This window comes from Egretta garzetta, unplaced genomic scaffold (assembly GCF_000687185.1).
Source record: "Egretta garzetta isolate BGI_Z169 unplaced genomic scaffold, ASM68718v1 scaffold16, whole genome shotgun sequence".
In the NCBI taxonomy this organism is placed as follows: Eukaryota; Metazoa; Chordata; class Aves; order Pelecaniformes; family Ardeidae; genus Egretta; species Egretta garzetta.
The window spans coordinates 144553-165612 of NW_009260022.1; the positions used below are offsets into that span (position 1 = coordinate 144553).

The following is a 21060-nucleotide window of genomic DNA, read 5'->3' on the forward strand; positions in this document are numbered from 1 at the left end:
CTGTTCCATTCCAAGACCTGATTTAGGCTGTCCCATCCATGGAATTAGTTAGTGAGCCAAATGGAATAACTTAGTTATGTTGATAGAGTGACAAAATTAATTATTTTTTCACCATTAATTGATTTAAAGCCAGAAGCAGCACATACCTTTTAAAATCAAGTCAGTCTTACTAATGTAATTTTTTGTATATGGCCCAGCTGTACAACTTTTGTAGAGAATGCATGATACATAGTTTCTATCCCCCAAAAAATATTTCCAGGAAGTTTGTGGAGAAATACACTGAGGCATAACAGTAGGGCTTATTTTATATGCACAATAGTATAGTTGCAAATTGCAGCTATTAGGAAAGCAATTCATGTTCAAATCTATCCTAATAGCCTCTTGTGTTCATGGCTGGAAAGTAGTGCCTGATTTGTAGCAGGTTTTACTCAAACTGTTGGGACTCATTTATCTGCTAATATCAAGTGAAAATTTTGGGAGAATATCACTATGTTTCTGGAATAGAAAAGGATATGTGGTAAGCAGGAAAATCGATGCTTTGGAACCAACAGGAAAGTGTTTAGGCTTGAATTTCAATGAAACAGCACAGTTACGAAAATAAACCTGTGTCCATAGTTTAGAAAGTAAGTTGTTAATAGTGGCTAGAAAATGGACGTACTAGGGAAAATTACAAATATGAAGGGAAAATGCATCTCTTCTGGATCAAAACTTTCTTCTGAAGAAACTAGGTCACAAAAAAACCTTAGGTTTATCACTTCTGCTTTGTCTCTGACATACTTGTTTACTTTGGTTCATTTTCTAATCAGCATAGGCAGGAAAAGCTCATGTGGAGATTTATATAGATTGTAAGATTAGATTAATAACATTGACTCTTGAGTAGGTTGTAAGTGAATACATACTCCAGCGCTCTGCTGCAGACATAACAGACTATAAAATAGATCATGTTCAACTCACCCACTTCATGTTGTAGGCCAAAATGTTGTAACTGAGTCTACGATGAAGGGTGCCCACCCTTTTTATTGACTCCTGAAAAAATGATAGAGATGACTTTTGAAGATGTAACGTGTGTGTGCGTATGTACACATGTACACATCTGAGTAATAATTTTCCTTTAGTAACATACCTTGCTGAAACTCTTGCTGGCATATTGCGTTCCAGCAGGTATGCTATCAGAGGAACTAAACTGTATTGTTGATACACCTGCACTAGTCTTTACCAGTAAAAGAAAACCATATGAATGAAGCTGCTCTTCTATGTGATCAGACACAACTAAGATAGCTCTAAATATATTCCAGGAACATGGGATACATGTGGCACATGAGCTCAATATACAGATGGGGTTAGTGTAGTTTTCTGGGGAATTATGAAAGCCTTTTATTTATTGCCCATATCAATTTAAGGGCTTTAAACTGCAAAAGTAAATATATTAAAATTATTCTTTTTCTCTGAGAAACTAAAAAGAGTAGAAAATGGGCAAACTTGGGATCCATGCATGAATTTGGATTTCAAAGTCATCTCTATCCTTGCATCTTGTACATTAATTCAGAAGGTTGTTAAAATTTTTAAAACCACTTGAATGCTTAGAATTGAATGGCTATATGTAAGATTAGAGATTTGTTTGGTTTATGTTTTCTGCTGCTGTTTCTCATTTGATATGTTAAATAAGGATTATCTGACATAACAGAGGAGTAATTCTGTAAAGATAAAAGGTGATAAACATGATTTTCCCTTGGATGAGATGAGTAAACTCATGTAATGCTTATTAAAAGAAAAATAGAAGTTGATTCCAAATGTAAAAGTCTCTCAGCTGGGTATGATTTACGTTTATGTATTAGCCTGTTGGCTCATTAAGTAACAATGTATGATAATGTGTTTAAACATGTAAGTTTTAGTAACAGTAGGAAATTGGATGCAACCCATAGAATTATACTATTCAAGTTGATTGAAAGTCAGATGGAGATGATCATGATAGCAAGTATGATTATTTGAGCAGTAGCAATAGTTTCCTATGGATTTTTATGTTGTGTGTAAGCTTTGATGTTTGATTGACACCATAGACTCTTAATGAAAACTGTTTTCATTATTTAGATTTTTCTTGTCTATGTGTCCTTAGTAAGTTATGAGCTCTGGTTATAAGCCTGCTTCTGTCCAGTCACCTATCTTAATGAAACTTTTAATAATATCTTTGTCTTTTATCGCTCATTTAAAATCTGTTTAGAATTGGTCAGTATGTTCTAAATAGGTAGTATGAAGGACAGGCTGCAACAGTATAATCAGGTAAACAATGCTGAAGATTATTTACATCAACAGAAGGTAATGACAGTATCAGGTTTCTGATGAGAATCTGTAAGAATCTATGCTTGCATCATTGTTTATAGGATATATGTAGCATGATTTTTAATCTTTTTTTCAAATCAGCATAAAATAAGGTGATCAGAAATAATTGGGAATACCCAAGTGCGAATATCGTAATCTTTTAAAACTCCTAAAGAGTTTAGAAACATGCACAAAAACAGAGGTATGAGAAGATAAAAATGTAGATATTTTGCAGAGCCTTAGGAGGCAATAGTTTAAGCAGGACAATTAATGCACCATGTTTGTGCTGTTATGGCCACAAATAGGTCTAGCATGTTTCTAGCTTGGAAACATGAGTGCCATGAGTAAACTAAGAGCAGCCTCTTCTTATGGAGGTCAAGTGCAACTGCAAAATGAAAAAAAAAAAAAAAGAGGAACAACTTCTTTTTCCTTCCCACATGCTTCTTGGTAACTTCCCTGAGTTGTAGCTCATCCCTGTCAAACCAATGGCTTTGAATTTGGTGGCGTGTGTTAATTTGTGTTTGATGTCCATTTGGACATTGTTTTGAAAATCTGTTTGGAAAATCTCATTTGCATATGCAAGTTCATTTTGACAGTTCAGCTTTGTGGAAGCAAATTTTTGTGTGTGCCGTGTCCTTCTTGTGCTTCTCCGGAAGAATGAAAAGGTAAAGGAGATAGCCTGGCTAGGCTGGGAAGAGAAGAGAGACTGCAATGAAGGGAGTGGAGAACAGAAGTCTGGTGGAGAAGAGGTCTCGTGGGCAAAGTTGAGATACAGAAACTGGCTGGCACAGAGGAAATGGAGGGAAAAATGTTCAATTACAAAGAGGAGGAGAGGGCTAGACACAGGAGATTGGAAATTTTGGAGAAGCTGAGGATTTGGCGGCAAATTGTGTATGTAAGTAACGGGAGAGTGATTAGGAGGCAGCTGGTACAGTTAGAAGAAATGGAATGCATCAGGAAGGCAGCAGGTATGCTGGTGATGAGTGGGTCACTGAAGTGTGGTGGCTGCTTGCAGGATGGCATCAGAAAGGGAAGAATCTGCTACACAGGGACTGAAAGGAGAGATGTGTCTAAAATATGTTCTATATTCATGCCTCTGTACTCTGCACTGGTGAGGCTGCACCTCGAATACTGTGTTCAGTTTTGGGCCCTTCACTACAAGAAAGACTCTGCATTGCTGGAACATGTCCAGAGGAGAGCAACAAAGCTGGTGAGGGGTCTGGAGCCCAAGTCTTATGAGGAGCGGCTGAGGGAACTGGGGTTGTTTAGACTGGAGAAGAGGAGGCTGAGGGGAGACCTTATTGCTCTCCACAACTGCCTGAAAGGAGAGTGTAGCGAGGTGGGTGTTGGTCTCTTCTGCCAGGCAATGGATGATAGAACAAGAGGAAATGGCCTCAAGTTGCACCAGGGGAGGCTTAGTTTGGACACTAGGAAAAATTTTTTCACCAAAAGGGTTGTTAAGCATTGGGACGGGCTGCCCAGGGAAGTGGTTGGGTTCCCATCCCTGGAGGTATTTAAAAGATGTGTACATGTGGTGCTTAGGGACATGGTTTAGTGGCGGAATGGCAGCGTTAGGTTAATGGTTGGACTTGATGATCTTAAAGGTCTTTTCCAACCTAAATGATTCTATGATTCTACACAGGCCTATTTTACAGGTAGGAGCAGAGCTAGGCAGGTGGGCCAGGAGCAGAACAGACACCTGTGTTTGCAGCGAGGCTTGGTAAAACTGGAAATTGCTCAGCTTTAGAGGTCGTAAGTCTCTACGCCTCCCTGCTGTCTGGAAATAAGTGTGAAGGTGCTGTCAAGGTGTGAGGCTCTGCTTGACTTCTGTGCTGCCTGGTCCATACAAACCAGAGGAGTGCTGTCGAGTGCAGCGATTGAGGCTTTTGCTGTGGCTGCAGCTGTTCAAACCCTGCCAAGCTGGCAGGCTGTATGGCTCCATGCAGCAGCATCTGTGTATGCTTGAACAGCTTAATAACTTTAATTTAAAACACTTTTGCATATGTCAACAGACTTGTCTTTTTTGTTGTTTGTTTATTATCCTTTTAATGTTTTTAGTGTAATTTTTATCAGTAAACAATTAAAAAGTCGTGCAAGAAAGTTCATCCAGCAGGCTAGTAACAAAGGACTTGATCCTCTCATGCCAGTTTCATGTGTCCTTTTACTTCACAGAAGTCTCTCCGGATTTACACTGACCTGAGAACAGGCAAATGAGACTCAAAATAGTGAGATATAACGTTGTTGCTAGATTCTGAAGTGCTATTTCATGTCATTCACATGGCTGTTTTGCCTCAGTAAGGCCCGTATTTTAGGGCTTGAAAGACTGTTCACAAATGTTTGCACATTGCTCGTGTGTGCATGTATGTGCCAGTCAGGTTTTTCATTTTAATTCACTGAACTTTTAAATGGAAAATGTCCTGAATTTTGCATGTTTTACTGGCTTTATAAGTAGCTTAGTGCAGTTAAGTAACTAACAACTTAAACTAACAAAGGTTCTGTAAAGTGTGAATACGTCAGTATATTTACTTTAAATGAAAAATGTCTCCTCTTTCTTGTGTTTAGTCCAAAGCGAAGGCTAAATAAAGTTCTCTCCTGTGTTCTTATGTATAGCTTATCTTTTTCTCTTACTACAAATTCTTCTCGTCTATCCTTTTCGTATTACTTACTGTTCTATCATAGAAATATCATTGTATGCCAGAGAATTACTAAAGTTTTGGTAAAATACAATAATGATTACTTAATATGCTTCTCTCTTCATCTCTGTGATCAGAATTTATCTTCAAAAATGGTATAATACAGCATTATATGGGAAGAAGCAGGCAAAGGAAGTTTCAAGTTTCTTGTATTTCCTACAAAGAAAGAATAAAATGAAATCCAAAGACATTTTTGACAGTGCTTTTTCAATATCCATGGAAGTGATTTATTTTTCATTCCTTATGCACGATGGAGTTACAAAATTGGTTGTTTGCACAGGTGGTTGAAGTTTGAAGAAGATGTAGAGGATGGTGGAGAGAGGTGGAGCAAACCATATGTTGCCACACTGTCACTTCATAGCTTGTTTGAGCTGAGAAGCTGTATCCTGAATGGCACAGTTCTTTTGGATATGAGAGCTAACTCCATAGAAGAAATTGCAGGTATGTATTGATGTTCCATTTATTAGTTACGAAAATTAATCATAAAAAGTAAGTGCTTACACTGTTGCTTATAAGAAAGCTATTGAATAGTAATCAGTTCAGTTGAGAAATTCCTAGGAAGTGTTTTACTCAATACATTAAAAAAAAATCTAATGACTGATACAACTGGTTAATATTTTATTTATATTTTTTGTATAGACTTTGCTATTTTCAGAATCAGTTTGTATGTAAAGGAGAAAAATAAAATGGAACAGAGAGGACAGTTTAGATATATTTCATTAGAACTGGCACGTTCTCTGTTCCTGCTGTGCCAGCTCACATTGTGAATGATGTGTGTGCTCACTTCCACAAACTGAATCTACTGCTATGCTAATTGCAGACAATCTAGCTTAAAAAAATTAAATCATAGGGAAGTATTCATCATAATTGCTAACATGAAAATATACGTTTTAAAAACATGTCTCTGAGTTGAGAATGAAACCAAGAACAATAATATTAAGTGTAAGTATTTTGAAAATTTTAAGATGCATTAACTTCTTTAACCGAAGTTGAGTGCATTTTTTCCAGTGAAGGTGTATTTGCCAGTTGCAAATCGAGAGCTTTTGAGAACAGCAGAAAGCAAGAGAACATAATAGACGACTCTTGTCCCCCAAAAGTATAAGTGAGATTGAGACTGAATGCCATTTTCTGTGTTCTGGTGTTTCCCATAAAGGCTGCAACCAGTTACTGCAGGGGACTTTTTTTTTTGGTAGTGCATTTGTTACTGTAATAGAGCAGGTTGTTGGAGGCTGTATGTACAGACCTGTAATGCACAGCCTCAAGGAGTCCTAAAACTACAAAGGTTGCATGGCCAGTATAGTCTGTTTATAGTGTGTTTATTTCCCTTCCCTAATACAGCAGCTAATTTGAATTAGATAATTTATAAATAAATTTGTTAATAGACAGGAACTAAAGATAAACTAAGTTTCTCTAGTCTATCAAAATAGGGGTGTAATACAGGTATTTAAGTATATCTACATTAGACTTTAAACTCATCATTAAAATGATTACACCCTGTCAAAGGGGTGGTGTAGAGTTTCTAGTGCTCTGTTCTTGCTCTTGTTTAAAGATCTCTGTCCCTTCCAGCAGAGAAGATACAGAGAAAAGAGCTGTACTATTTTATAGTCTGGCGTTGCTAATTTTCTGTTTTGTCTACCCTTAGTAAGGGCTAGTCTCATGCTCATGGTGGTTATTGGACTGGTATCCTTCCATATCTCACATCTACTTAAAAGTTTTACCTTGCTTCTACATGTGGTGGGTTGACCTTGGCTGGATGCCAGGTGCCCACCAAGCCGTTCTATCACTCCCCTCCTCAGCAGGACTCGTGGGTCAAGATAAAGGCATTTTAATAAAGAAAAAGCAAAGACCATGCACAGAAGCAAAGGAAAACAAAATATTTATTCTCTACTTCCCATCAGCAGGTGATGTCCAGCCACTTCCAGGGAAGTAGGGCTTCAGGACGCATAGCAGTTGCTCCTGAAGACAAACATCGTTATGATGAACGCACCTGCTCCTCCTCCTTTCTCTTAGCTTTTATTGCTGAGCAGATGTCATATGGTATGGAATATCCCTTTGGTCTCTTTGGATCAGCTATCCTGGCTACGTCCCCTCCCAAGATCTTGCCCAGCCCCAGCCTTACAGATGAAGGGGGAACGTTGGAGAGACAGCCTTGATGCTGTGCGCTAACACTGCTCAGCAGTAGCCGTAACAGTGGTGCGTCATCAACACCTTTCTAGCCACCAATACAAAGCACAACACTATGAGGGCTGCTGTGGGGAAAATTAACTCCATCTCAGCCAGACCCAATACATTGCCTTACTGTATTTCACAACATTTCTGAAAATGGTGCTGTATATGTAAATCGTACATTTGATGTTTTATACAAATTATACAATATATTGCTATTTTATACAATTATCATATTAGATTTATGGTTTTCTCCATACTGCAATCTTTGCTTGAAGATCAAACGTGATGCAACAGATGTAAATTGGGAAAAGAGCACACGCACAGAGTAATGGTGCTTGAGTGGTTGTTGAGGCCTTTTTGTTGCCTTGCCATAGATGCAAAGTAGCGCGTTAACAGAAATTGCAAAATACACAGATAAAAATAGAAAACTTTTGTTTAGGCAAAGGTACAAAAGACAGAGCAAGAAAATTTTCTGACACTCCAGATTGATTTTAGTTATTTACGTTATCAGGTAAGGGAGATAATTGTTCAGTGGGCTATATTTAACAGTGGAATTAAAATTGGCACAGCTAGTGGTAGCTGCATTTCACATTTACCTTTCTCAAATTGTTTATGTCAAACTGACGCAAGTTATTATTAATCCAAATTTGCAGAAACTTGCGTGGGTTTCTACTCTGTGCCGAGATCTGATTCTCCCATGAATCATGGTCTGAATCAGAGCTTCAAAATTTGTCTTGATAATGATAAAAGATAAACATGAAGAATAAAAAGCAGCTGATTTGAAAGAACAAAGGTGTTTATCAGTACGCTGCTCTATTATTTATTTAATTTAAAAAAAATAATCAAGAAGTACTTAGATCAGCTGCTTGATGTTCCTTTATTGCTTTTTTACTTAAATAGTACACTAGGATTTTTAAGCTTGAGCTTTACATTTTTAATCCAAGAATCTCTCAACTTCTTCTGTAGTCGGCTAAGAGATCCCTTCCAGAATTGTTTTTATTTAAGTAGGTAACAAAACAAGGATTAATGCAATAAAAATAACTTCAGCAAACTTTTTTTCTGTTTCTGGAAGATAGTGTGTAGCGAGACCACAATGAGTTCATGTCTTTAGTTAGGTGTAGTCATTTTGTTTGTTAGTTTAGTTAAGGTGTCCAAAAATTCCAGCATTCAATAATACTCACTTTGTTTTGAAACTTAGCACTGTTGTAAATTGTCCTTTAGTAGAGAATTTGATGAGTTACTGTAATGCTATTTTGCATCAGTCCTTCTTCTGGGATGCCTTGATTTGTTGACTAGGAAAACTTGTTTCTTTTGAGATGAGGCTTTAGGACGGCTTTCACGAATTACCAGGCACTGTTTTCCCTGTAAAAGTATCTGTTGTTGTGGCAGATGTGGGTGTATTTAATTTATTGTTTTACTTGTTTGAACTGGTAGGCATCTCTTTTTGATAAGTTGATCTGACACATGATAAGGTTTGCATGGGTCTTGCTTTGTCTTTGAGAGAGGATTTTTTTTTTTCCCCTCTGCAGATTCAATAAGCAAGGAGGCATTTTTTTTAACAACTTTGCAGCAGGTTCTTCTGGCAAGAAAAATTCCATTTCCTTTCCTCTATTATTGTTATTATTTGTGTTGTAGTAATGTTGTTTTCCTCTTCCTCGATCAAGTTCCTTTGTAATTTGGAACAGTAATAATACATATTTAGTTCCTGCTCTCCAGGGCTTATAAAACGTTACAAAGTGTGTGGCACACATGAGGCAGTTCTGGGAAGAGGAAGGACTTTAATAGTAGTGGTGACAAGCATGCCACCAAGATGTGTGTGCTAGGTATGTTAGAAATTTGGTAATTCCAAATAATATGACAGGCTGCTCTTTTTCCGTATAAATGACTGCTGGACCTGAAGATTAGACAGAACTTACATCTCTCAGAAAATTCTTTCTTGTGTGTTCTACTTGGTTGCTATTCACTGTCAGCAGTTACAATTCTACTTATCATGCGCTATATAAAGCAAACATTGCTTTCACCTTGAAGTTGGTATGTATTCCATTGTATCTGGCAGTCTTGACACTTCTGAATTTAAAGAAATGATTGCTTTCACCTGTTGACTTCAATTTTTTTTCAACATTCAAGTCTTTTTATTTTGCATGCTAGCCATTCCCATGCTAGGCTAGTCCAGTGATCCCGATGATCGCTTTTGGTTATTCTTTTCAATGGTACTGTGTATACCACGTGTAGGAGAAATTGCAAAAACAGATTGTACCCTGTGGTCTTAAGTGCTACTCCTAAATTAACTTGTACTTCTGATTCATAGTTTATTACTATGGATTTTGTTTTTTATGCAATCTGTTGAGAATTTTACTGCAATACTGTAGTGCATCATATCTTTTGAGAACAAATAAACTAATTGCGCATGTGTCCTTTCTTTTTACTTGCCTTACCACTTTATTAGGGAGAAATGTGTGTTGTGTATTTGTTGGTAATGTCTTGCTCTTTGGGCCATATTCCAATATCAAATCATATTTCTGTAAATGCAGTGAAAGAGGTATACTCAGTCTTCATTGCTAAATTGAGACAAAGAATTGTTACTTGTTTTAGTCAAGGATTTTAATCTATAAACACTTACTCACTAAGGCATTAAACTCTCAGCACTTAGCCCTTGAAAATGCCTTTATAGTAAAGTCTGTGTTTTAAGACCTTAATGGGCTTGTGGTAAAATCTATGGATGAAAAACATCTTTTATACTGTTTGCATGGCTTTCAGAACATTTTGTATTTCATCCCTGGAAACTCTGGTAGTTCTGCATAAAAATATTTTGGCACCAGTAATGTGGTGAGAATTTTTAAATCATCCTGCCTTCCAGCATGTCCATTCTTTATTAGATTCTTTTTCATTCCAACTCTGTCTTATTAAAAAATGACTTGATCTACAAGACTAAATTTCTTTGGACAGGCATCCAATATTCTTTGTTGATAAAGAGCTTGCTTATACCTATGATGCTGAATTCACAGACAATATCTTATTATAATAGAGACTTCCAAGATGAATTTCCAACATTGTCATCATGCAGTGAAACAACGTGCTCATTCCTGAAGTTTCTCAAATTGTTCTTAGATTTTGTAAGATGGATTTTATTTTTCCCTTGAAAAGAGCTCAGTTCCTCTGCTGAACATTATTCTGTTTAAAAATGCATTTTTATTAAACATTTTTTGGTTTTTTATTACTGTTTTTAATATATGACTTTTTTTTTTATATGTCTTTGCAGTGGCTCCTATATCAATAAGCTACCACTCCATGCACAAGGAATTCCTTTGAACATTTGATGTAGTAATATTTTATCGGTCAATTCTGTATAGAACATATGCTAAAAGGAAGTCTGAAAAAAATCTATGTAATCAAAACAATTTATTTTGGAACTTATCTCTTGAGGAGGTATTTGCCAGAATCTGGCTGCACCATTAGAGAGCAGCTTCACTGTGTTGTTCAAGTTGGCAGATGAAAATGTTCTCTTTTGATATTTTCATTTAGTTCCTTTGAAACCATGTAGATTCTCAGATTACCATCTGGTTTTTTGATTGTAAGCACTGAATGTGAACCCAAAAGGTTTTTCTACTTAACATATCATGCCATTTTCTGTTGTTTGGTTCAAAAACTGTTCAGTCCAGCCTTTAATGGCAATACTTTCTTTACAACATGAATCACAGATCTCGTATTTTCTTGTGGTTGTGCAGAGTGTACTGTGAACAAATGTCAAACCTTGTCAAATACAGACTGTGGCCTCAGCATTGCACAGTGGTGCTTTGATGACTTGCACATGTTTGAAATATTAGATAGTCCCATTTATTTTAAATAGCTTACATGTAATATGGTTTATTTTTTTAAACTAAATGTTAAAATATTCCCATGCTTTCCCATCCAGAGATCTTTCTGTTTTTTCCCAAGCAGTCTTTCGTATGTTCCTCACGATCGAATTTTCAATCTGTGTAACAGCTTAATCTTGTGATTGAGGTCACTGGACTCTGTGCTCAACAACTCAGGGCATTACATCCCAAGTGTGCAATTTTATTGATTTCGGTAATATCATGTTAAGCTTTCAATCTGGACAAGTCTTCTTTTGCCTTTGTTTGCTTTAAGCTATATTACTCCATAATAATAATAATAATATATTTAAACTGGCTCCAGTTTAGATTTTATTTCACTGGAGCCTTTTGTTTCAGCTGCAACACTCACACTGTGTTATGTTTCTGAAAGTGCTTTTATGGTAGATTAAACTTTTATTACAAACACTGTAACAAAACATGGGATTGCCTGTGAGCAGTCTGCTTCTCTGTTTGACCCTATACCTGTCTTTCCTTCAGCTTTCACCTTCTCACCCAGGTTTTTGCATTTGTTTGCTTTATTTACAGTTTATCATGCGGTGATTATGTCTACAGAGAAACCTCTTTCAGGTTTTATTCCTTTGTGGGTAAATTGTAAATCTCGTACCAACTTCTAAGTAGCATGGTGAGGCTTTTTTTGTTTTGTATTTTCCCATGTTAACCACAAATGTGGGAATTTTTTAGATTGTGCAAGTCAATCTCAAGTTTCATTTTTTGTGTAGAGAAAGAACCAGTGTCGCTCATGCCTCTTGTTCTGTTTAGAGATGCAAAACAGTGTTTTTTGAGGTCTCCATTCTTTTGGTAGCATCCACTGTGGCATGTTAGCATAGCTGACTTACAAGTGTGCTTGCTCTCTGAACTGCAGGCTGGGAATTTTAGCCTCATCACTACTGTTTACAGTTTTGTGAAGCACTTGCTCTTATTCTTCAGTAAAATTGCATGCTATTACTTTAAAAAGCAGACATTTTTCACTCTGTCTTTCCTTTTCATGTAATTCAGCTGAGAAGTTGAACAAAGTATTTTCAGGTAGAGCTGGAAATAGAATCCGTCTCAGTGCAGTGGAACACTCTGCCTGCTTGGATGAGCGGGCTAAATCCGCTGGCTTAGATAGCTTGTTTATAATCACCATTGTAAACATTGTAAATGGGTCTTGGTTCACAAATGCAGCCCAAGAATCTTAATTGCTACTTTTCTATTGCTTCTAGTGCCTAACTCACTAAAGAAGTATATATTCGGGTTCCTATTAGAGACAGGTTAAGGTAAAGGACAGCATTTCAACTGAATGTCTTCCATAAAGCACTGCTTTCGGGTTGCTTGTGTTTTCTTCTCCCCTGTCTTTAAGGAAAAGAAAACAACCACAAAACAAACAAACCTTGGCTTTGAAATTAGGTTTTGTAGTCAGCTGTCACTGCAATCATGACGCACACAAAAGCCCATGTGTTCTATTTTTTGTCATTAATCTCTCATTTTGTCCTGCAATTGTACAGTTATAAAATTTGGAAGATTGAGAGGTGTAAATCCCATCAACTTTTCTGGTATATACAGAGTTCAGTTTCTTCTGCTGTAAACTGACAGTGCCAACCTGTATCAGAAGAATATGAGCCCAGCAATTCAAAACTTGTATTTCATCTAGTATACGGGGCGGGGAAGAGCTCTGGGTCTTGTTTCTTTACTCACTACTGTAAAAGTCAGGCCCAGTTTAGCCTGTTTACCTGTGAGTGATTTCTTTTTGGACTTCACAGGTATTTTGGTGCAAATGCAGTATACCTTCTGTAAATTTATTCTGTGTTGCACCTGGGAGTTTTGTGTAGTATTGTACGTGAGGCGATGGCCACGGTGTGAACCTGGCGCAATGGGGAAAGAGCTGTGGCCACGCTTGAATGTCTCCTTTTTGCTCATTTACTTGGACCTGGGATGGCTCCATGTGGGTCTGGCCACATATGTCTGTACAAAGCTGCAGTGCGAGTGAGTCTGCAGAGTGAGTGAAAGCAGCCAACCTCCTTTTGCATCCTTGCCAACCCTAGAGGTGGGACAGATGCAGCTTCTCGTGCTGGGCAACACATGAGCTGCGCTACATTTGAACTGAAGTGTTTACACCCCTGATGCTCTAATTCACAGCCTGGGTAAATTGTTCACAGGTGATGAGGAGCTGAGTTACTACAATAGGTTGTTTAAGTATTCACATTGCTCACATTTGCTCACAAAATCAATTTTGTGTAAATGATGTATTGTAAGTGAGCCTGAATGGAGAAGACATTCTTGAAATTATATGAAACCCCAAGTTTCTTTGAATCTTTTTAAATGACCAGGGCAGGAAGAATGTCTGTCTCTAAAAACTTGAAAAAATTATTTCATGGTTCCAGTATGAATCAAGATTCCTTACGGAAGAAACATCCTACTTTAGTGTTCCTGACGTCAGCAGAAATGGTATGGTGTGAGCAATTAATAGGATGGGTAACACTGTGCTGGTGGATATTCCACACGTTGCATCTTGCTGAAAGCTCCATATGGTTGTGAAACAACCTTGAAAAATCTAATAGTAAGCTGTGTCTCTGGCTCGAAGGGGGCTCTGCAGAATTTAAAAGGTCATTCAAGAGGAAAGTTCTTTAAAACAAACAAATGAAAAATCCCAAACATTTGTTCCTGAGCATGGAAACCCTGTTACACAGGAATGTAGCTGAGATACGGTGGTGTGAAGTTTCAGGTCTGTATTTTTTACTCCATTTTGTCATATGGAGTTTGGAGAAATGGCCATGCACTCTAGATACAGAAGTGAAAGACGGGGCTTTGAAAAGTAGGTGCAGCTTCAGCTGGTGGGAGCATGTGGGATCATCTTCTCACAGGATTAAGGAAGTAGAGTCTGTTCTGAAAATGAGATGTCTAAAATGCTCCTGTTTGCCATTTACTCTTGGACTTCAACCATGTTGCTCTTGTTTTCAAGCTTATCTTTGCAATCAAGAGTGTTATCACTGACATTGCAGAGGCTTGAGCTTTTCAAAGATATGTTGAAAAACTTGGGAAGAAGCTGAAGTGGAATCCCATAATGATAGGTGCTGATGGAGACAGTCTTTCTTACTACTATTCAAATCTGTTCAAGTCTTGAAAAAGTGATCAAAATACAGCAATCTGTCAGTAATTTGACTGCGTCTAAACTCCTACAGCTACTTCAAGTGGGTCTGTATTAAAGGAGTAACAACTGGAGGGGAGTATCAAGCAAGAAAACACATCTTCACTCTCTCCAAATCTGAATGCATCTTCCCTTTTTACATGTGGCAGAGGTGCTTTTTTTGTAAAAAAAAAAAAAAAAAAAAAAAAAGAAAACTCAAGGTAAGCCACTTTCTTGTCAGTTTGACAGGAAATAAAAATTGTTAGTCACCACACTGGCACTAACTCTATGGCTTGTGTGGCTGTTAACGAGTCTAGCAGAGCATCTAGGCAAGGAAGAGGATAGGGATGTGATTTTCTTTTTCCTGGCATTTTCTGTCCTCAGCTGGATCATCTTAAATATTTTCATCATCCTCAGCAGTTAATATATTTTAATATTTAATATGGAAAAGACTGTAATTCCGGGAATGACACCATACAAGTCAAGTTCCGCTGATCTGTAAGCCAGGTGGTGACCACAACCCTAAATTTGTCTGTTCTAGAGGAGTCCTTTTTTCAGCTCTTCCTTTTGATTTCTGTTTTAGAGCAACTCAGATAAGGTAATCTGTTTTTGCATCTTCTACAATTTGTCTTTTGGTCAGCAGAATTAAAAAGGATGGGGGGAGGATCATTTCAATCGTGTTTTAGCACAGATACCCTAAGTTATATATTTACTATTTATTTTTTTCCTCTGAAGATCCCCTGTCATGTTACAGAAAGCACTGGCCTGTTTTGGGAGCTGTGACTTGCAAATTCATGTACTAAGGCTATCTAAAGGGAAGACAGTGTAATCATCAGGGCAGAGACAGTTCCTCAAAAGGCAGTAGAGTTGAGCAGGAAAGTGAGTATTTTTCTTGGAGCTGGACTTTCTTTTCTTTTTCTCATGTGTTGCAAATTCTTGGCTCCTTCTGAAAAAATTCTACTGAAGACTTTCTCTTGAACACTTTTGCCTTTCTGAAACTCATCTTGCTGCTATGCCTCTCTATCTCTTCCATGAGAGTCTAGAGTAATAGAAAATCTGTGTTTGTTTAGACTGGGAGTGCAGAGATAACTGACCTGGTGGTGTTTGAGTTAGCCCTGGAGATAAAAGTTCCCTTCAGAGTCAGGCAAGCACCCCAAAGACAGATTTTATCAGTTTAGGCACACCAATAGGCAGTATTACTCTGCAGTGTGAGCTGTTTGGTCAACACCGTTGTTAAAACTGCACAGAATATAATTGCTGGAGGGGATCAAAGGCAACGTTTAAGACCTCTGCATCACTCTTCATTGCGAGATGCGAATACATCTCTCACATTTGCATCTGTTGGCAGCTGCATTTATCTGTGGACCTAGCCTTGTCTTTTTGTGTGTGTGTTGTCATACAGATGTAGATTTGTTGGTAGCTTCTTCGTAGAAAGTGAAACATGCAGGTCGTCTGTTGTTTGGCTCTTAAAGCAGTTATGTATATGATGCATTGGCTTGTTATGTGGATATAGAGAACTTCAGAAAAACTGTTGTGTTTTTTAAATGTATATATGATGCATAGTTGATTGTTAGCAATTAAACTCTGCTTTTAACCAGCATAATTATTTAATGCCTTTTATTATGTCTCTTCTTTTCTCTTGCTCTTAGCACTTATCAAGGAACTGACAAACTGTATCTTTACAGATGATGCGTCTGCTTTTTATTTTTTCTTCTCTGCTTGCTTTTCCACTGAATTCACTGGTAGATATGAATCTGACTCCAGCACAGAATCATGAGCTGCCTGAATTTTCCGTATAGCGAGTTTTTGACTTGGCTTATTATATCACTATTTTTGTGCAGTACAGTTTCTTCCAATGGATATACAAGGACAGTGTGTACTTAAACGCTGTTTTACTTGCTTTGATACAGAATTTATTTTTTTTCCTTTCTTTTTCTGTTAAGTATTATTACTGTTGCTAGCAGGATTTCCCAAAATAATTATTAAAAAAATCCCAGAAAATTCTCAAAAATTCTGCCCCATTTGAAATACATAATGCACATATTTACAAATAGTTTTGATTATGAATATGTAAGAATATTTTCTGCCAGTGGACGGTAAAAATGGTTGTAATTTCTTAGCGGGGGGGGGATCAATTTCACTCACACCTCCACGTAATGATTCTCTTGCAGGAACATGTACATCTGGCAGTAGAATGAGATCTATTAAGTATTTGCAAATAATGCAGCAAATTTTCCTGGGTTGTCGTATCTGAAATTTCTTTATATTGTACTGAAAGTATTGTAATTATAAGAAATAAAGAGCTAGGCTGTAATCTCCTGTGGTAAGTATAAAGGGAGTAAAAAAGTTGCTTCCTCACGGCATGCCAGTCCTTTGCAGCAAATAGGGTAGGGGTTATTTGGAAAACAAAAGACATTTTATACAGCTAATCCTGGGTTTAAATGCCTTATGTATGGGAGTGCTTAGGGACTGACTTCAAAGTTACATAGGTGACCTGAATTTGGCAACTGCGTATCTTTTGAAGGATTGACTTTTTTACATTAATAGCATCCTTTTTGATTTTTTTTTCTTCTGAGAGTGAAACACTTCTAGATAAAATTAACCATTTAATTCTATTGCATTACCTTTCATTTGTAATCCTGTAGGGTACTAGTTCTTACCATTGCAATTTAAAAAAGAAAATATTCTTCTTTCCCGTCTTTTATTATGTTTATGTATATATTTTCAGATATGATTCTGGATCAGCAGGTGGGTTCTGGGCAGCTCAGTGAGGATGTTCGTCACAGAGTGCATGAGGCATTACTGAAACAGCATCACCATCAGAACCAGAAGAAGCTGAGCAACAGGATCCCGATTGTGAGATCTTTTGCTGATATTGGAAAGAAGCAGTCTGAGCCCCATTCCATGGATAAAAATGGTAATGTGTTGTTTTATTTTGCATTTTGATCTTTCAGTAACATCTGCCTGTGTAGTATTGCACGTGGTTTGTACCCACAGCTTGAACTGAGTCTGAGTCTGCTCTGAAAAGCTACTGTGTAAGAGTGGTACCTTTACATGTGAGTGGTTCCTCTTACGCGTTCAGTAACACACCTGTTTAAATTTGAAATCCAGGTATCCTGCACAATTTGGGGCTGTGCAGAGATACTCAAGGGAACTAGCTCAGGTGTTGGAAGCAGGCTAGTTGTGTTAGCGTGCCGTTCTGTCCTGGATAATTGGTGTGGCACATTATCCCTGGTGCAGCACAGCTCCAGTACGCTTGTGCTGGATCTGTGGCACTCTGTGCAGTCCTTCAGGCTGAGCTTGAGCATCTTTGCACAGTGTTGCTCTGAACTGTGGACATGCTCCATTCATGCCAGAAATGTGATATGATGATTTTTGACTTCTGTTGACTATCCAGGGCCTGTTTAGTTAAAACGTAATGGATCGTTGAAATAGTTTCTAAGTCTATGACAGTGTATGCATTAGCTCATGTTCAACTGGTGCTTCAGATTTCATAGTTGAGTTTGAGGGGTTGGAAAATGAGAAGAACATTTTCAAGATGACACTGTTGGAGAGATGCCACAAGGACTGTACCTTTTTCTTTCAGAAGATCACTTTTTGGAAAATCATGTTCATGAAAATGAGAAAGCACATTTGCAGAGTGGTTCTACAGTAAAATATTGGCTCAACTGTTTTCTTTCTTGCTTTTACAGAAGCTTTTATAAGCTGTACTGTTGCTATAGGTTAATCATAATGAAAGATCATTTCTTATTGCCCCTTCATTATTTACATAAACACAGGCCTGTGTTATGAAACTTGCAGCCAAATTTTGAAAATATTTACAGTTAATTCACTAGAATTATATATTGCAGAATTACTGAGCCTCTGTATCCAGTATCCTCACAATACCCACATCATTTTTGTCTGAACACCATTTGACTATAGCAACTCTTATTACAGAAATCACCTTAGCTTTAATGAAATCTCAGTCCCTTCTGCCGTCTCTCTGGTTCGGGGCCCTACTGAGCTCCCCTGTCGTCCTGGGAAGTGAGGAAACAGCCGTAGCACAGGGAAGGTACAGGGTGCAAGAAGCAGCCATGTGCTGTGAGGCATAGAGGTGATCTGGAAAGATGCGGCTGTTGGTATAGAGATTAACTTTGGTTTCAAGGAAGGACCTTTTGTTTCAATCAGTGCCATATGAAGTTTTAATAGGTACTTCTAAATCTAGCCGCTTCCCTGGGGAAGACTCTCAGACCTAAAAGGCAACATATAATTTAATCTGAATAGATTACATTAATTATGCCAAAATATCGCTTTAAGAGTAAGGAAAAAATTTATTTGTTAAGATGTGTGTGATTATGCATATAGATGCACAAGATTAAAAGTTAAGTAGGATGATTGTCCATCTTAAAGGCAACTTTCCTGTTGATTTGTACAACTCTTGCTGATGACTTTAAAAAAATATTCAGGAGACACTTAGGAAAGTTAATGCTATAATGTTCCTATTCCTTAGTTTCCACAGGATGCAAGATGGCAGCTTACATTCCATAAGCTTTTTGCACTACATCTTGCAGAACAAACAGGCAGTAGATCTCCTTAAAATACCCCTCAGGGCAAGCTGTGGAAGTATGATAAGCTCAATTTCAGTAACTTTCTGTGTCTGTTAGTGGAACTGATGTAGTAATTCACTCCAGAAACATCTCACTTTGATAGAATCGTAGAATCATAGAATGCTTTGGGTTGGAAGGGACCTTTAGAGGTCATCTAGTCCAACCCCCCTGCAGTGAGCAGGGACGCCTTTACCCAGATCAGGTTGCTCAGAGCCCCATCCAACCTGACCTTGAATGTTTCCAGGGATGGGGCCTCCACTACCTCTCTGGGCAACCTGTTCCAGTGTTTCACCACCCTCATTATGAAGAAGTTCTTCCTTATATCCAATCTAAAGCGACGCTCCTTTAGTTTAAAACCATTCCCCCTTGCCCTGTCACAGCAGGCCTTGATAAAAGAGGTTGTCCCCATCTTTCCTATAGGCCCCCTTTAAGTACTGAAAGGCTGCAATCAGGTCTCCATGCAGCCTTCTCTTCTCCAGGCTGAACAACCCCAACTCTTTCAGCCTGTCCTCATAGGAGAGATGCTTCAGCCCTCGGAATATTTGTGTGGCCCTCCTGGACCCGCTCCAACAATTCCGTGTCCTTCTTGTGCTGAGGGCTCCAGAGCTGGACACAGTACTTTTGCCTAAGTTTCTTCTGGGAAACTTCATATCTCTATCTAATTTCCCCAAAAATAGATTCTGGTCAGGACAGCATCTAAGTCCATATTAAACAGACTAATTTTATATACTAAGTGGTTAAGTGATGCTGTAAGTATGGAGACACATTCTTACAGGTTTTCATTTGCCTGTGCTTATTTTGCAAGATGAAAAACTACTGAATTCCAGTTCACGTGCTTATGTAGACATGCTTCAGCGCACTCTTAACCCCTGGTTAAAAATATCATTTAGTCACTTCCACGATGTTGATTTAAATTAAGTTAAATGCACCCTAAACAATACAAATTAAATAATTTTAGGAACATTTGTATGAAGGCAAATCATATATTTTTATCTAAATTACAGTGAAGAGTTCCAAACCCAGTTGTCTTGGACACAGATGTCTTCTGATCAGTTGGAAGCATTGCTCTTCTACTTGCATCCTTTAAGTGCTAATGTACATTTGGCAGTCTCCTGCGCTGACCTCTTCAAAAGAGATGATGGCCCTGTGATAAAGCAAAGAGGAATTGGTTTATTTTAAGCTTCTCTCCTACCATCTATTACCCTGTTGCATGAAAAAGTCTGAATCTTATTTTATTGCCTGAATTGTACTAGAATTAATATTAGCTTTAGAAGAGGAAAATTCAGACAAAGTTTTTGGTTTTAAAAGGAATTGCAATTTTTTCACTTTTCAAGACAAGAGCAGATAAGGAGCTTATGGGCTTGAGTGGCAACTATTGCCCCAGTACTCCAGGGTTAAAGGACTGGGGAGAGAGCTGCCTCATTTCAGGCACTGTGACTGCTACCAGAAGTGGCATACTCTTAGTTATTACTTTACCGTGGATAAATTGCCATAGTATGTGGTGTGTAAATTATGCAGGAATCTGCACTGAAATGCTCAGCTTTCAGGAACTCTGCTGTCCTTAGAAGCTTGACGAGGGGTATCAGTGAGGTTTCTGATAATTTTCTTCTGCTGTTGCCTCATGACCCAAATGCTAGAGTTCAGCTACAGTGTTATGCTTACTGCAGCTATATATTTCTTTCTAGATTGCCATGGAGCATCTCTACAGGCTTCTCATAAACCAAGTTGTTAAAATACAACTTTGTATCAGGTGAAAGCCAAGGAAAGCTAAATACGTATAAAAGAAAGAAATATTAAGGGATATAAACACCTTATATTATTGTCAAGAGTGTGTTGTGAGACATATCTTTGTTTCCTGAGGACAAACTGGTAAAATGCAATCAAGGCATTATTTTAGTCTGCATATTCCCATTTGTGCACAAACATTGTAGAGAATGTATGAATGTGAAATGTTCCATATATTGCCAACAGTAGCAGTATTGTTGTCTCTTTTTAATACAAAAATGCTTTTAAATAGTAAAATATTTTATTATTGCTTTTACTTTCTGGATGAGAAGCTTAATTCCTCGAAGACTGCAGGCAGAAAACCAGATCATCTCAGGTACTACTGATGAGCTTATGGCTCAGCTCACCCCTATCAGAGATCAGAGTTTTCAGAAACAGCAAGTGCCAGGAGCTTTAGAAGGGCCACTTATTTGCCCCTGTTGAAATGAGGGAGGGCAACTTGGACACTTTTTCTGCACAAAAGGAAATTCTCATATTGGTTAAATTTGGGGTTGGTGTAGGCAGTTTAATTGAATGAAGCTTAGCAGTCT

General features: G+C 37.9%; 1 protein-coding gene across 2 annotated transcripts in view; it reads left to right on the plus strand.

Annotated features, from left to right (window-relative positions):
- The window catches only part of SLC4A10 (solute carrier family 4 member 10), a 124209-nt gene that overhangs the window by 50483 nt on the left and 52666 nt on the right, over window positions 1-21060 (plus strand). For both annotated transcript variants that reach the window (XM_035896211.1, XM_009640735.2), the window contains exons 5-6: window positions 5290-5450; window positions 16885-17073. In XM_035896211.1, the coding sequence (XP_035752104.1) occupies window positions 5290-5450; window positions 16885-17073 (350 nt within the window). The remainder of the gene's footprint in view (window positions 1-5289; window positions 5451-16884; window positions 17074-21060) is intronic.